This window comes from Vanacampus margaritifer, chromosome 16, assembly GCF_051991255.1.
Source record: "Vanacampus margaritifer isolate UIUO_Vmar chromosome 16, RoL_Vmar_1.0, whole genome shotgun sequence".
In the NCBI taxonomy this organism is placed as follows: domain Eukaryota; kingdom Metazoa; phylum Chordata; class Actinopteri; order Syngnathiformes; family Syngnathidae; genus Vanacampus; species Vanacampus margaritifer.
Genome location: NC_135447.1, coordinates 3,621,331 through 3,635,652, shown reverse-complemented (window position 1 = coordinate 3,635,652; position 14,322 = coordinate 3,621,331). Strand labels below are relative to the sequence as shown.

Sequence of the window (14,322 nt, the reverse complement as noted above, 5' to 3'; positions counted from 1 at the left end):
ATCAAGGTGTTGCAACAACAGATTATTTACGTTGGTTCCTATGGGTTTGAAAACTGTTTTGGGGATAGAATTGTCCTTTAATCACGCCATAAATAAACATTCTCCCAAAGTCCATTATGTCAATAATAGGAACAGGACAAACAAAATGACCTTCTGCCACAAATCTGAAGAGTGTTTTTGGAAAAGCAGCACTGCCCCCTGATGGTCTCTGGGGGAAGTACATGATAAAACTGCACAATATTGTTGTTCTCGGCAAAAGAAAGGTATCTTACGGATTTGCCGGCAGAATCAATTATAAAAAGAAAAGCAAGATAACGAAAGACGGATTGTGTGAGAATCCGTTTAAGTGTTACCTATCTGATTTTGTTTTTAATATTGTAAGTACTTAGTAGGCCTACTGGTGGTGTCAGCAGTGTTTACCTCAAGACAACACGTCCTTGAAGCCAGGGTGGTCTTGTCTAATGTTCAGCATTCAGGAGACCGAGTTAAGACGTCTGAAGAGGACAAACAAGACATTTGTGTCCATCTTCTCCACTCTGTCAAGGTTAAAGAGAGAAAATATGACATTTAAAACTTTCAAAATTATGTTGACGTTTCTTGTGTAAATATTAAAAATGTTTATTTTTCCTTCTTATTTCTGCGTTTCTTTGTTTTATGCTGATTTCCTTAGCATTAGCAGAGCTTTAAAACACGACCTTCCGGTCAAGTTGTATCTACTAAAATGTGTAGCTTTTCGGATACTTAATTTTACACAAAAAATGCAAAAAAATTAAATTTAATTAAAAAAAAAAAAAGAGACCAACAAAATGACTCTCTAGTACTCTTAAGATGTGTAGTGTAGTAAATGTAAAATGAGCGACTTTATGTTGTGGCATTATTGTGACGAATAGTGAAAGAAAAAAAGAAAATTTGACGCCACGGGCGGCACAGAACTCTCTCATTTGAATCACTACTGTTGCTTTGTAGATGTTTCTATCATTTATTTTACGTCCAGAAAACAAACAAATAAGGAAAATGCTTAAGTTATCGATAACTCTGCGGCATGTTACTACTAAAAAGTCTTTTCATAAAGTTCATACCCCCGAGTTAGGTAGAAACACATTTCGTGTTCGCGGCGCTCTAAAGTCACGTCATCCGGAACCGTCGACTTTATATCGCTGTTGTCGATTAGGCACTAAAGTAGTAGTAAATGTGGCCAAATAGTCCAATATCAGTACTGTACCATGCGGATGCGATACCATTAAATGATAGATATGACCACAAGATGGCGACCAACTTACATCCATGGCGGAATGAGTGTAGCTGTACTATCAATGGCGTTCTCCCCACCCACATACACACGTTACACACAAATTATTACTGACACATGCCCCCCAAAAAATCAAAATGGGATTTAAAAACTGTCTAATAACTTACCTCAGTTTGTGAGGTTTCCCTCTTCCAACTTAACACAGCTGATTCCAATCAACAGGATTGTTATCAGGCTTATGCAGAGCGTGCTGATGATCATATATCAGCTGTGTTGGAGAAGGGAAACTGAAAATCTGCAGGACTCCGGCCCTCGGGACTAAGTTTGCCCACCCCTCACCTACTTGTTGAAGAAGGCCAGGGAGTGAATGTGAGAAGGAAATGAAAAGTAAGTGTACCTTAAATTTAAAGTCACAAACCCAATAATCAAGCCCCAGTTTACATTTTAGGATTTTATTCATTGTCCAAATTCTTATCAGTAGACTTAAAAGGAAATAAAATGTCCTTTGTTCTTCTTTGTTTTAAATCCTTTGTACATACACATCCTCTTAAACAAAAATAGAACAACTATGTACAATCCACCGGTAAAAAATATACATATACAAAGCGTACGAGGCTAAAATGGAGTCGTCTTTGTAAAAGACATAAAAAACAGCGACGAGACGAGTGCCACTTGCACGCACGCACACACACACACACACACAAACGGAACGTTATTTGTGCAGCCAAGACTCACTTTTACAGCTTATTTGTGCATCCTCGTCATCGCTTCTCATTCACTTCGCTTATTGCATTCTTGTGGGGGGGATAAAATGGAGGGCCAGGAATACCACATGGAGGTTTAAAATTTGTGAATCCACTTTGTACAAAAACTCACACCTGAGGAGGGTTAATACTGACACATGGTTTAGAATTAGAACGTTAGGAGTGGAGCTGTGCGAAAAAAAAGAAGAAAGTGTCAAACCTAGATCCGGTTGACCTAAAAAGAAGGGGGTGGGGGGGGTAGTGCCAAGAGGTCCAAGTGGGCTACTGGGGAGTGTTGTGATGGGGTTTATTGGAGTGTCGGGACAGCCCTAAGCAGACCTTACCAGGCTAAATAACACACATGAGCGGGTCCAGGAGACCCGGAAGGCCTACTAGGGGCCAAGAAAGCATGCCAGAGGTCTAGAGACCCACCTGGGTACCAAGTGGAGAACCACGAGGCGTATCTGTGACATAAAAAGAGGGTAAAGTGACCACAAAGGACCCACAAGGGTCAGAGCTAAAAATGCACCAAGAGGACCCGTGAGAGTTCCAGGTGGTGACCTATTAGGGGTGTTTATATGACAAAGAAGGTGCCTGGGATCGTGGGGACACTCACGGGGGGGCCACAGGAGGTCAGACAACAAAAGGGGCCTAAGAGTGCTAAAACAGTGGGCAGGAGACCCAAGAAGGGACCCTTGGGAGATCCACACGGGCGGCAAAGAAACCCAATGAGGCCTGAGACCCAGGAAACCAGATAAGGCCGTTGAGACCTCTTTGTTGTGGGTTGTAAGATAAATAAAGCAATAAAAATAACCCCCAACACACACACACAATCACAACCACACACACACACACAGCAGCGTCTACACGGCTACAAGAAGCACAAGCGAGGAGCCAGCAAAGAAAATAAAAATGTGTGTTTTGTAACAAAATATTCCAAAATAGTCCACAGTCTGTCTCATCTATACACCATTATTAATTTACGTCAAAACCAACGAAAAAAAAAAAAAATATATATATATATATACGCTTCCATTCATGTATTTATACATATGCAAACATGTTAGCATTTCAAGTCTTCCGAACGATGCTAAAGGAGCGGACGTCAGGCGGCAGGAAGACCAATCCTTTTTCTGTATATTGAACACGGCAGTGGAGACGCACTTCCTGTTTGGCTGCCATTAAATAAAAGGGGGCGGAGCTAGCGCTCAACCCAATCAACACTGTAAACAAAACACTCCCTTTTCCCCCCCTTTGCTTGTCTGCGCTTTTAAAAATAAACAAAGTAATGTGTTGGGGTTTTTTTTTGCCCCTAAAAGGTCCAGGAGGTAGCGCGCCGTAGTAGGAGTAGCTAGTTTCAGGAGGCGGCCATTTTGTTTCATCCAAGAACCGTAAGTGCTCCACAAGTCGCTTTAACTCATTCTGTCGGCCATCTCGTCTCGAGGAAAACGTGGTGCAAAATAAAACTGATCAAAGAGTTAAAAGCTTAAAATGCTAAAACGTTTTTCTTTCTTATCCTGGTCTGAAGACTTAAAAAAGTTTCTTGTTTTCAAGTGAAGCAGGCACAAGTTTCGGGGAGTGTTGGCAACATAAAGAGACATAAACGGGTGATAGAAAGTCCCACACGTAATCCTGGGAGACTTCTGTCGGCCATCTTGCCCCAAAGGAAAAATTTTCTGCTAGTTCCGAGGTGCAAAATTAAAATGATTAAAAAAAAAAAAAAAAAAAAAAAAAGTTAAAAGGGTCAAACCCCAAGGTCAGAAGTCTTTAAAAAGTTTGGTATTTCAAGTGAAGCAGGCACGAGTTCCAGGAGGTGGTCAGAATTGTGCTGAGCCATCCATCGTCCACAGTCCCGTCGTCCACGCGTCTACACGGCGGAAACTTGTTCGTCTGCAAGACAGCAAAGAGGAAGTCACATTTGAGGTATGTTTTTTCATTTTCCTTTTGACATTAGAAAAAAGTTCTACAGGTTCAAAAGGGGCGAGTCGCCTGACATTATGAAGGCTGTTCGCACTTTCCACTTGTCATGATCCTCTTCAAGTCTTTATTGGCGTTTGATTTTTTTTTTAAAGGGTACAAACACTAAGTATCATTTTTCAGTGTCACTATTGATTTCTGAAAAGCATACATCACCTCTTCGCGTATTGCTTTGGAAAGGGTACAAGACAAAGTGACATTTGTAAACATCAGCCAGACAACACACCATATTGATTTTGAAAGGACCCAAAGTGTCATTTACCCCAATTTTTTTATTTTTTACAGATTTTGCATTAACTACAATATCTACGTAAGCTGCAAGTATTATTTTTGTGTTCTTGAGGTCTTATCCTACTGTAGTTGCTTTGATTTTGAGAGTGTATGGCTTTAAAAGGCGGGGCCTGTCCTGGTGAGTGACGTGGGCGTCAGCGGATTAAGACTATAGAATTGGCTGCCTGTTTTCTGGATACTACATCTCGAGTAACTCGGTGTGAGTTTTGGCCACGTGTAGCTCATGTATGCTTTTTAAATAAATTTTTTCCTATCATTAGTTCAAAATAGCAGAGCCAGGCATACTTTAAGCTCCAAAGAGCGATGCTAGGCTATATTAAATTAGCCAACATTGATAGGTTCATTGCATCGCATTTTTCACTATCAGATCAAGAACCTTAATAAATTTGATGGCTTTTGGCAGTTTGGGAATAACGCATCATCCCGCATCAGCGCCGCGAAAAACAACCAATGACGTACCGTCCTCACTGTCAGCCATGTCGCGAGTTCCCAGACGCCTGCGGGCCTGGGCCAGGCTCCCAGCGGCTCCCGGGCTCTGCAGCAGTTTGCTCCTTTGCATGGCCACGCTATAATCGGGCGGTTTGAGGTGGGGAGGCCTCGTAGACGGTGCCGCCGCCACCACGACGGCGCCACCGCTTCCATCTTTGACGTCACCCAGAGCCAGACCCTGGTATCCTGGAGGGGTGGGAGGAGGAGCTCGGTAACGCTCGTCCTTGGCGGGGGAGGTGATGCAGTACACTGGATGGAGGCGATGGAGGAAGAAAGAACAAACAAACAAACAAAAAAAAAAAAAGCAACAGGGAGGGAGTGAAGGGGGGCAACACAAGAAAACCATGGAGAAATTAAATGGTGGAGACGACTGGGAAAACACCATGAAGCAAAACATGACGAGAAGCAGTGAGATGAAGGATGGCAGCTCACATGTAAACATTACTGCAACGAGCGCTACCGCGTTACAACTAGGAGCTACAATTTAGTTAGCATCTTTAGCGCCAACTACCAGTGAGACTCATTTTTAAAACTAGCTAACTACGCTAAAAATCCTCTAATATTCAGTTTGCATTTTTATAACTAACGGTGACGCTTACATACACTAAAACTAGCTTACCAAGCTAAAACTTATTTTGTTCGATTAGCATTTTAGCGCTAACAATGAGGCTCAAACAAACATTGATTTGTACGAGCTAACCTCACAACTCTTGCTAAAACTATGAGCTAACGTTCCGTTAGCATCGTCAGCCCTAAATACAACTGAGGCTAACACAAACACGCCCTTACAACCAGTGTTAATTCAATAACTTGCTGCTTCCCCTAAGATTCAGTCAGCCTCTATAAACACAATTTACAAGTGAAGTGCATACAAACACAAATTTTTGAGAACTAGCGCTAAATAGCTAACTTTGTTAAAGCTATTAACCAAAGTTTAGTTTGCATCTTTAGCACCAAATATAAATGATTAATTTTTACAATTATTGCTAATTCCCTAACTATGCTAAAACTACAAACTAACGTAGTTAGCATCTTTATTGCTAGCGAAACACATTTTACATCTACTTCGCAAACCTCACTAAAAATACTAATGTTGAGTTAGCATCTTTAGCACCATCATCCATCTGAGCCCTCACCTATGAGCCCCTTCTCCGTGCTGGACGTCACAGTTTTGTAGGCGGGGTCTGTGTTCTGCGCTCCCTCGTCATTGGTCGGCGAGGCGGTGCCAGGCGGCGCCTGCTGCTGCTCAGCCGTGTTTCTCCGCTTTACGGTGCCGTAATTCCCCTCATACGTATCCGACAAGGAGCCGGACGACGCCCAGCTCTGCCGCGACTGCTTGGCCAGCTCCGAGTCGCGGGCGGCGTCTGCCTCGGCGATGGTGGTGCCGGCCAGTCGGTGAGCCAGCGCCAGCGGGTGCCCGTGGACGCCATGGTCCCACGGGCGGCAGGAAGAAGCGGGCAAGCTCTGGAAGGAGTCGTGGGAGTTGGAGGAGCATGACGTCCAGCTGCCGCGCCCGCTGTCAGCCACCGAGTCCAAGGAGGCCAGGTCGGGCGTCAGCTCCTCTGTGGAGACGGACGACGAGAAGGTGGAGCCTCGCGTGGCGTAGCCCCGAGACAACAACGCCGCCGCCGCAGAAGGAGAGCTGCAACCCAAAAAGTCAAGATAGTCAATCCCTATGCAAAACGATGCACTAGGACAGATACAACCAAGGGATCAGTTGACAATCCATAGCAGGGAACGTCATAGCATGATTGATTCATAGGGATGGATTTTTTTTAAAAATCGAAAAATCCATATCGAATCAATTTTCCTTTTCAAGCCCGATATCCATTCATAAAACCATGAATCAATTATTTTAATATCTCTTTTTCCCATAAATTCTTAAGAAAATAGAATTTTAAAGGCCATTTTTCCCCCCTTAGTTTTCTTGAAATTTACTGTTCACATGAATTTCAATCACAAGTATTTTCTTACATTTATGACTGACCTGACTTTTTGCACATTTAGAGAATTCAGAATATTTTTTATTTATATTTACAATTATTGAATTAGCATTATGAAAATATTTTCAGTTTGTGTAACACTGAAAATTTACTTTGGAATTTGATATTCGTGGAGTAAAAAAAAAAACATTTTATCCTTTAAGAAGAATTGATGTTCCATAATTAATCAAATTGAAGTGAAGCGAATTGAATCGAATGGGGAAAGATCAAAATCACTCTTCATCAAATCGATCGAGGACATTAGAGTCGATACCCAGCCCTAATGCTTCGGGCTTGCGGAGTAAATATCAAATATTGACTCGCTCAAGTGGACTTACCTGGTGCTGGGCTGGCTGTAGTCCACATTTAAGTGCGTGGCCGCTGCGCTCTCGGGCGTCGGCACGCCAGCCGGCACGGTGGGGGCGGCAGTGGCGGACGCGACAGACGTCCTGGCGCCGACGCTGTTACAGCGCTCCTCCAGACCTGGAGCGGGCACAGAGTCCATGGAGCAGATGCTGGAGCGAGATGAGATCTCGCTATGACTGGAGTCGGACAGGTTGTCCATTTTGCCCGGGGGAAGCAGCGCGTAACCTGCACAGTGAGGAAAAAAATAAATAAATAAATAAATAAAAAGAAGTTTCGTTTGAATCCTAGATGATGGTTCGGTTGGGTGAGGCTGGCCTACCTATGCCGTAGCTGCGCAGGCTGATGGTGCTCGCTTTAGTGCTGGCGTCGCTGGTCAGCGACGACGACGAGCCCGAGAGGTTCATCTGGCCCGAGCAGGTCTGGGCTTTGGCCGAAGGGCCTTTGCGTGGCGAGCCCTGCGGCGACACAGTGGGGCTGGACGAGATGGTGGACACGGTGTCATCCGAGGGCCTTTTGGAGGTCCACTCGTCCGCCGAGCTGGCGGGGGGCTTCTTCACCACCTGAGGGGAGCTGAAGTCTGGAACGAAAGATACCACCTGGGTGTGAATTTTTGGTACCGTACTGTGGATGCTTAAGCGAGCGATCCAGGTACTCACTGGGCGGGCCTACGTCCTTGGCGGTGCTCTTCTTGCGCAGCGGGTTGAGCGGCACCTGCACCTGAAGCACCTGCGACACCCGGTTCTGGGTCTTCCCCGAAGGCAGCGCCGACCGCAGCGACACAGGCGACATGTCCGACTTGGTGGACCGCCGGTCGCTCAGATTCTTGGAAACTAACAAAAAAGTTTTAGCTTAACTGTAATGACCAGATGCATGATGGGAATTTTTCCGTGTGCGCACTCACTGGTAGTGTAGGAGGGCTCGCACTGCAGCGACATGATCTGGTGCTTGTCCTCGTCCGTTTCCACCGCCAGGTTGGAAAGGTACTGCTTGACTTTGCGCGCCATCTGCGCATCCTCGTACAGCTTCTTGGCGTTGAGCAGCGAGCTGCGGCGCACGCGCTTCTTGTGACCGCCGCCCTGCACGTCCAGCATGTTGGAGTTGGTGCTGCCCTGACTCAGGGACCTGAAAAGAATTTTACAATATTTTGTTACTTTCAAATGCAATATGTTAAGTACTATTATAGCAAGTTGGAAAAATATATATATATATATAAAATCAAATCTGCATATTTCATCTTTATATCTGACATATTTTTTTAAATGAAGGAACAAATTAGCAACATTTTGTTATAAACATACAGTACTACAAAAATAAAATGTAATGTAAAAAAAATATGAAAAAATATTTAAGTAGAAAAAATACATACACAAACACTAACAAAACTTGCAAAAACTTTAAAACCGTACCTTTTTAAATATTAAATCATTGAAATTATAAGGAAAATTAAATAGTAAATTTATGATGTTTTTAAATATTATTTCATAATTTTAAAAATATCAGTAAAACAATGAATACGGGAAAAAATACTTAGGAAATAAAAATAACTTCTAAATAAAAATGATAGGAATATACAAATAATGGCTGATTATGCTAGTGCACCAAATGCTTGAATATACCCAATAAAATGTTGTCGTTATAAATATTAATATAATAGCACAACATGTCCATGCAGCTAGCCGCGCCATGCTGTATACGTCAGAAGGGTTAGGGAGATGGTGATACGGGGATACGGGGAATATTATGGGATGCAGAGTCCACGTAGTACCTTCCGACCATTCGTTTATTAGCCTGTTAGCATTTGAAGCTACTAAAGGACTCGCACACACAACGGATGGCTCAATGGTGATGGGATGGATGCTGTGAATGGACCATGTTAATGATGCACAAGCCTCAGGCAAACAAACACTCAAGTCAAGTTTCTTCGCATGCTTTTTTTTTTTTATTTGTCTGGGGAGGGGGAAGCCGATGCGACAAAATGGCGCGGGGGTGGTGTGGTTGGGGGTGGGGGGGGGGGAGGACAAAAACTTACCCTAAACTCTTCCACCTCTTCTTCCTGCAAGCGAGAGGCGTGGAGATTGAAGCGTGAGGACAGAAGTTGTGTTTGTTTGTTTTCCGGAAGGGTTTGGGTCATGAAATGGGGGTGAAAAAACAAATGCAAAAATGTGGTGGGATGTGACCGCAGAACAGGAGTGGGCAGACGTTTAGTGCTCAAGGGCCACTTTCGATTTTATAAAATTGACAGAGGGACAGTTAACCAATTATGTAATAAAATGGTTAAGCTTCTATAAATGTGTATGAACAAATTACAATACTATGTAGAATCAATTCATCAATAAACTATTCAGTTAAAAAAGTAGATGTATAATTTTTCATTTTATTCATTTTTATTTACAATAAATTAATCGACCAATTATTCAATTACATAAATTAGTCACAAATATAAACTAAATAAATACATGCACATTATACATAAAATCATAATTAACTTTGATGCTTTAATTCTATTATTTAGAATCAACAAACCAATTACTTAATTAAATAAATGTCATTTTTAAAAATGTATATGACATATTTAAAATTGTTATTATTCTAATAATGAATAACTCATTTTTAAGGATTTTTAAAGGTTGATCAATCAATTAGATAATAAATGTAAATAATTAAATAAATAATGTACACTTAAAATATGTACATTAGTTTATTTGAATTATAATTTAGTAAAAGTAATTGTTAATTCTATTATGTATCAATAATTAAACAATTATTTAATAAATAGTATATATATATATATATATATATATATATATATATATATATATATATATATATATATATAAAACTACTATTTGTACAAATACAGCAATTATTGAATTTGATAAATGAATATAAATAATTATAATTTTAATATAATTTAAATTTACCTGAGCGCTACAGTAAATGAACGGCTAAAACTGGCTAAATGAATGCAACAATCATTATAGCACTTCTGATAATGTAAATAATATGCCCACACCTGCATGGACAAAAGTGTCGGGACACCTAATAAGAAAAGTCGCAAGCCAAGCATCCCAATGCTTTTGTCCACTCGGCCATCCACACTTGTAGTACACCAAGAGGGTCTGCGGGGGGCAGTGGCGCTCCTCTACTGCAGACCCCCACATGCTGATATTGTGACAGGGAGTGGATGAATGTGGGAGGATGACAATTACAATACCCCAACCCCCTAACATAACAGGACTACAAAAATGGCTGACCGTTGCCTGAACATCAGGGCGGGGTCCATGTTAGCCGACGTCATCCGGACCACGTGCCGGATCTCCTTGGCGATCATCCGCAGCTTCTCGAAGTTCACCAGGCCGTCCACCATTGAGTCGTTGCCTGGTGGGATGTAGTATCGATATCGCTTTTGGCATTGATATTGATTATTGCTGCATCGTAGCTGTTTTTAGTTTATTCATTGATTATCACAGTTTATATGACTGTATCATGATGATACTATGATTTGTGTAGTATCATATCAAATTCCTTGATAAGCTGAAGTGAGCCTGAGCTGGTTTTGGGTTGACTCAGAGTGAAATTTAATACACTTAATGGCGGAAGCTTTAGCAGAAGTAAAGCTGCTACTGAGCCCCAAATAACACCAGAGGAAGAGGAAGAGGAAGTCGACACTTCAAAACCCACGCAGTTACTTATTTGTTGTATGACAAAACAAGCGCACCTTCATGCAGGAACGTGAGGTCCTTCTTGATAACGGGGAAGAGCGGGATGACGGGCGGCTGCATGCTCTGGCCGCTCAGGACGTTGCGGTACTTGGCCATGTTGCGCGACGGGTCAAACACGTCCTGCAGGTCGCCGAAGAGTTTCTCGTACTTGCTGGGCAGCTTCTCCCACGAGTTGCGAAGGCGAGCCACCGGGGCCAAGTTGAGACCGCTAAATGGGACACAAATAGAAGATTCAGTACATCTTGTTGACATCGACATTTTGTCCCGCCCGTACCTGATGATGGCGAACATGGAGTTGAAGTTCTTGCACTCCTGGCAGTGCAGGGCGATCTTGACAAAGTGCTTGACGGTCTTCATCCTCTTGAGGGCGTTGGGCTCCTTGAGGATCTCGGTGGCCACCCAGAAGGTCTCCTGGTTGATGACCTCCTCGAAGCGCTTCAGGTGGCCTTTGCCCGCCGCCGAGTCCAGCTTGAACAGGTCGTCCACGTACTCGGTGGACTCGATGTTCCTGAAGAGCTCAAAGTCCCGCATGGAAAGCTGGGCGGCCACCTCCATGGTGCTGAGCTGCAGCAGCGAGATGTGACTCTCGCGCAGCAGGTCCTGCGCGTCCTCGTCCGAACACAACGTCTCCGTCTCCATGTTGTTCTTTAGGTAGTACCTGCGCATGAAACGCACTCGGGTTAGTAACATTCAAAAACAGTGGTTCTTCGCCTTGTTGGAGGCTGAAGCCCACCAGTTTCATGGCACCAAACACTTTAATTGAAAAATAAAAAATAAAATAAAAATGTTATCTCAAATTTAAGACATAAATACAGTAGGGATAGACCGATTATCATCTGCCTTTTTATGAATCTGAAAGCCGATAGCTGGTATCTCACTGAGCGTTGAATGCTTGCGAACGTAGCGAATTTAGGGTTTTCATCAGGATCCGTCAGCTGTTCACAGGCAGGTTTTTCTTGTCGGCAAGACATTTTGAACATATTCAGACAATTTTTCGCTGTCTGCGAAGATCTTTCATCGAAACCTTTTACGAACCTTGACAAAAACCCTAAATTAGCTACATTCGCATGCATCTGTTGCTCAGTGAGGTACAGGGAACTTTTCATTTATGGATTTATTGAAATTTCCACTTTAGAAAAATGATGCTGACACTGGGAACTCCCTAGACTTTTTATATTTAAAAATTTAATAAATAAAATTAAGATATGTTGAAATTTTAGAAAACTTTATTTACATTAGAAAACTTTAGGGAACCATTTACTTGCTTAGTTTTGAATTTAGCTTAACAGATGCTGATGTCCCTGGAAGCTCCCTGCAATTTGTTATAATCTTCATATGTTTAAAATGAAAAGAAAACGTTTTTAATTTTGACGCTAATAAGTTATCTTTTACTGCAAAAAAATATCGGCTTGAAATATCGGTTATCGGTCTCCCTGACTACTACTAATCATATCGGTCTATCACTAAAATATAGCTGCTTACAGGTGAAAAAAATTAACTGACTCCCATCACTCAACTCTATATTTATATTTAAAACAACCACCACAGATACAATCAAAAATGCAGAGGCCCCGGAATTGAACCCTGTGGAACACCATACGTTCCGTTATACATGTCGATTCATTTTGCACAGATTCATCTGATCACTTTTTTTTGCACGACAGTTAGTATGAAAGGATTACAATAATAAAGAAAGAAAAAAATCACACAATGTACCATCACAGCAGCCACATGTTGACTACTGAGCTCACCAAATTCCCCGCAGCACAGATACAGAGACTCACCGAACCACTGGGGTTCAATCGAACCCACGTTAAGAAGTACTGATTTATACAATAATCTTTTACAGGCTTTGATTATAGAAAGTGATGACAAATGATATAATCTCCAATAGGTTTAATAAAAAGAAATAATGGCACATGGAGGAAAGAAAGTGACTTCACTACAGGAAAAAAGCAGTGAAGCAGGACCGAGTGAGTCACTGAGGCTTGTGTGTGTATTTGTGTGTCAAGCTACACTCTGTTACACCGTAGAGTGTTTTGGCGGGTAAAAACATGTCCGGCTGTCAGCTTGACTGCGCCCCGACTGGACCTGCTGCCAATCACCAGCCAGGTAGGAACAGATAGCAAACTATACCAGTCGCACGATTCCACACAATTTCTTCTTCTACGTTTTGAACATTCAACACCTTCTTTTTTTTTTTTGATTCAACACCCAAAAGCCAGTTGGCTTGGACAGGTTGGAATTCGGCAAATCATGAGTGTGCCCACAAAAAAAAAAAAAAAAAGTTCTCACGGAGGCCATTCCCGTGTGTCTCCCCCTTTGAAAAGCAGTCTTACCTGCCGTTGAGCTGAATGCGGTCGGCCAGCTTGGAGAGCTGGTCAGGCAGGCGGCGCTGTTTGATGACGCCCTCGGGGCTGACAGACACCTCGCACAGCGAGTAGTTCTCGGCGGCCGGCGTCAGTCCGAACTCGTTGACGGCGTGCGCCACCACATCCTTGGCGGTGGTGTCCTTGCTGATGATGATGTAGCAGCTCTGCTGGTCCGCCTTGAAAACCCGGATCACCTGGTCTGGAATGTCTGGAGAGGGTGCGAGAGGGACTTTAGAGGACAAGGGACCAATTATGTGTCACTTTGTTTTTTTGTTTTTGTTTTTTTGAGCATGCAACACTAAGGACATTTTGTCATTTTTGTTTAAAGCGGCCATTTTAGGCACATTATGTGTGAAGCATGCTTCTTTTTATTTTTTTTTAATTCAGCCCCCAAAGCCAGTTTTTCTCTTAGCAACATCAAATTTAGTAAGCTAGTCCATCACCTGTAGACCCACCAAAAAGTACGTCGGCCATTTTGGCTTTCAAGAAGCCATTTCAGGTTGGCCATTTCCCAAGGGTTTTCAGAGAATACCCTTAACTTGTTCTACAGATTTTTGTCCCCTTACTACCATACGAGAAAGACGTTTTGGAGTACGGTAGTGATTTTGCATGTTTACGTCATGAGCAGAACAAAAAAATTAAAAATAAATAAGCAAACTCATGCCCAAAAACACACAGCAAGTCTGCCATTTTGCTATGAAGCTACCATCTCAGGTTCATTTTGGCCCTATAAAAACAAACCCGTCTAGCGATTTTGTCCCATTGCTAGACAATTTCACACTCGTATACAGATTAGCTCCACAAGGTCAAAGCTTGACCAAACATCTTGTTTTTTTTGACAATAATATGTTCTATGCAGCCCCACTAGTCTAAATGTGGTTTTCTGGTTGATATTGTGTTAGTGGAATATGAGTTAAGCAGCAAAGTCCAGCCGTTTTCATCCATCTCAGGGGACGGCCATTTTGTCACTTGCTGTCGACTGAAGATGACATCACTGTTGCTCAGGGCTGAGGCAACGACCAATCACAGATCACCTGTTTTCTGAAGCTGAGCTGTGATTGGTCGTTGCGTCAGCCCTGAACATTGATCTCATCTTCAGTCGACAGCAAGTGACAAAATGGCCGACCCGTC

The 14,322-nt window shown here is 42.6% G+C and overlaps 1 protein-coding gene across 9 annotated transcripts in view; it reads right to left on the bottom strand.

The window, feature by feature from the left end:
* Positions 1–1,685: 1,685 nt before the first annotated feature.
* The window catches only part of rapgef6 (Rap guanine nucleotide exchange factor (GEF) 6), a 67,721-nt gene continuing 55,084 nt past the window's right edge, over positions 1,686–14,322 (bottom strand). For 6 of the 9 annotated variants that reach the window (XM_077546213.1, XM_077546216.1, XM_077546215.1 and 3 more), the window contains 12 exons: positions 13,159–13,399; positions 11,094–11,477; positions 10,816–11,027; positions 10,352–10,475; positions 9,127–9,150; positions 7,999–8,219; positions 7,754–7,927; positions 7,417–7,674; positions 7,070–7,322; positions 5,886–6,391; positions 4,720–4,998; positions 1,686–3,882 (listed from right to left, as the gene is read on the bottom strand). In XM_077546213.1, coding sequence (XP_077402339.1) covers positions 3,860–3,882; positions 4,720–4,998; positions 5,886–6,391; positions 7,070–7,322; positions 7,417–7,674; positions 7,754–7,927; positions 7,999–8,219; positions 9,127–9,150; positions 10,352–10,475; positions 10,816–11,027; positions 11,094–11,477; positions 13,159–13,399 — 2,699 coding nt within the window. In that variant the 3' untranslated portion in view covers positions 1,686–3,859. Of the gene's footprint in view, positions 3,883–4,719; positions 5,120–5,885; positions 6,392–7,069; positions 7,323–7,416; positions 7,675–7,753; positions 7,928–7,998; positions 8,220–9,126; positions 9,151–10,351; positions 10,476–10,815; positions 11,028–11,093; positions 11,478–13,158; positions 13,400–14,322 lie in introns of those variants that run through there. The other 3 variants (XM_077546219.1, XM_077546217.1, XM_077546220.1) reach the window with 3 other exon arrangements.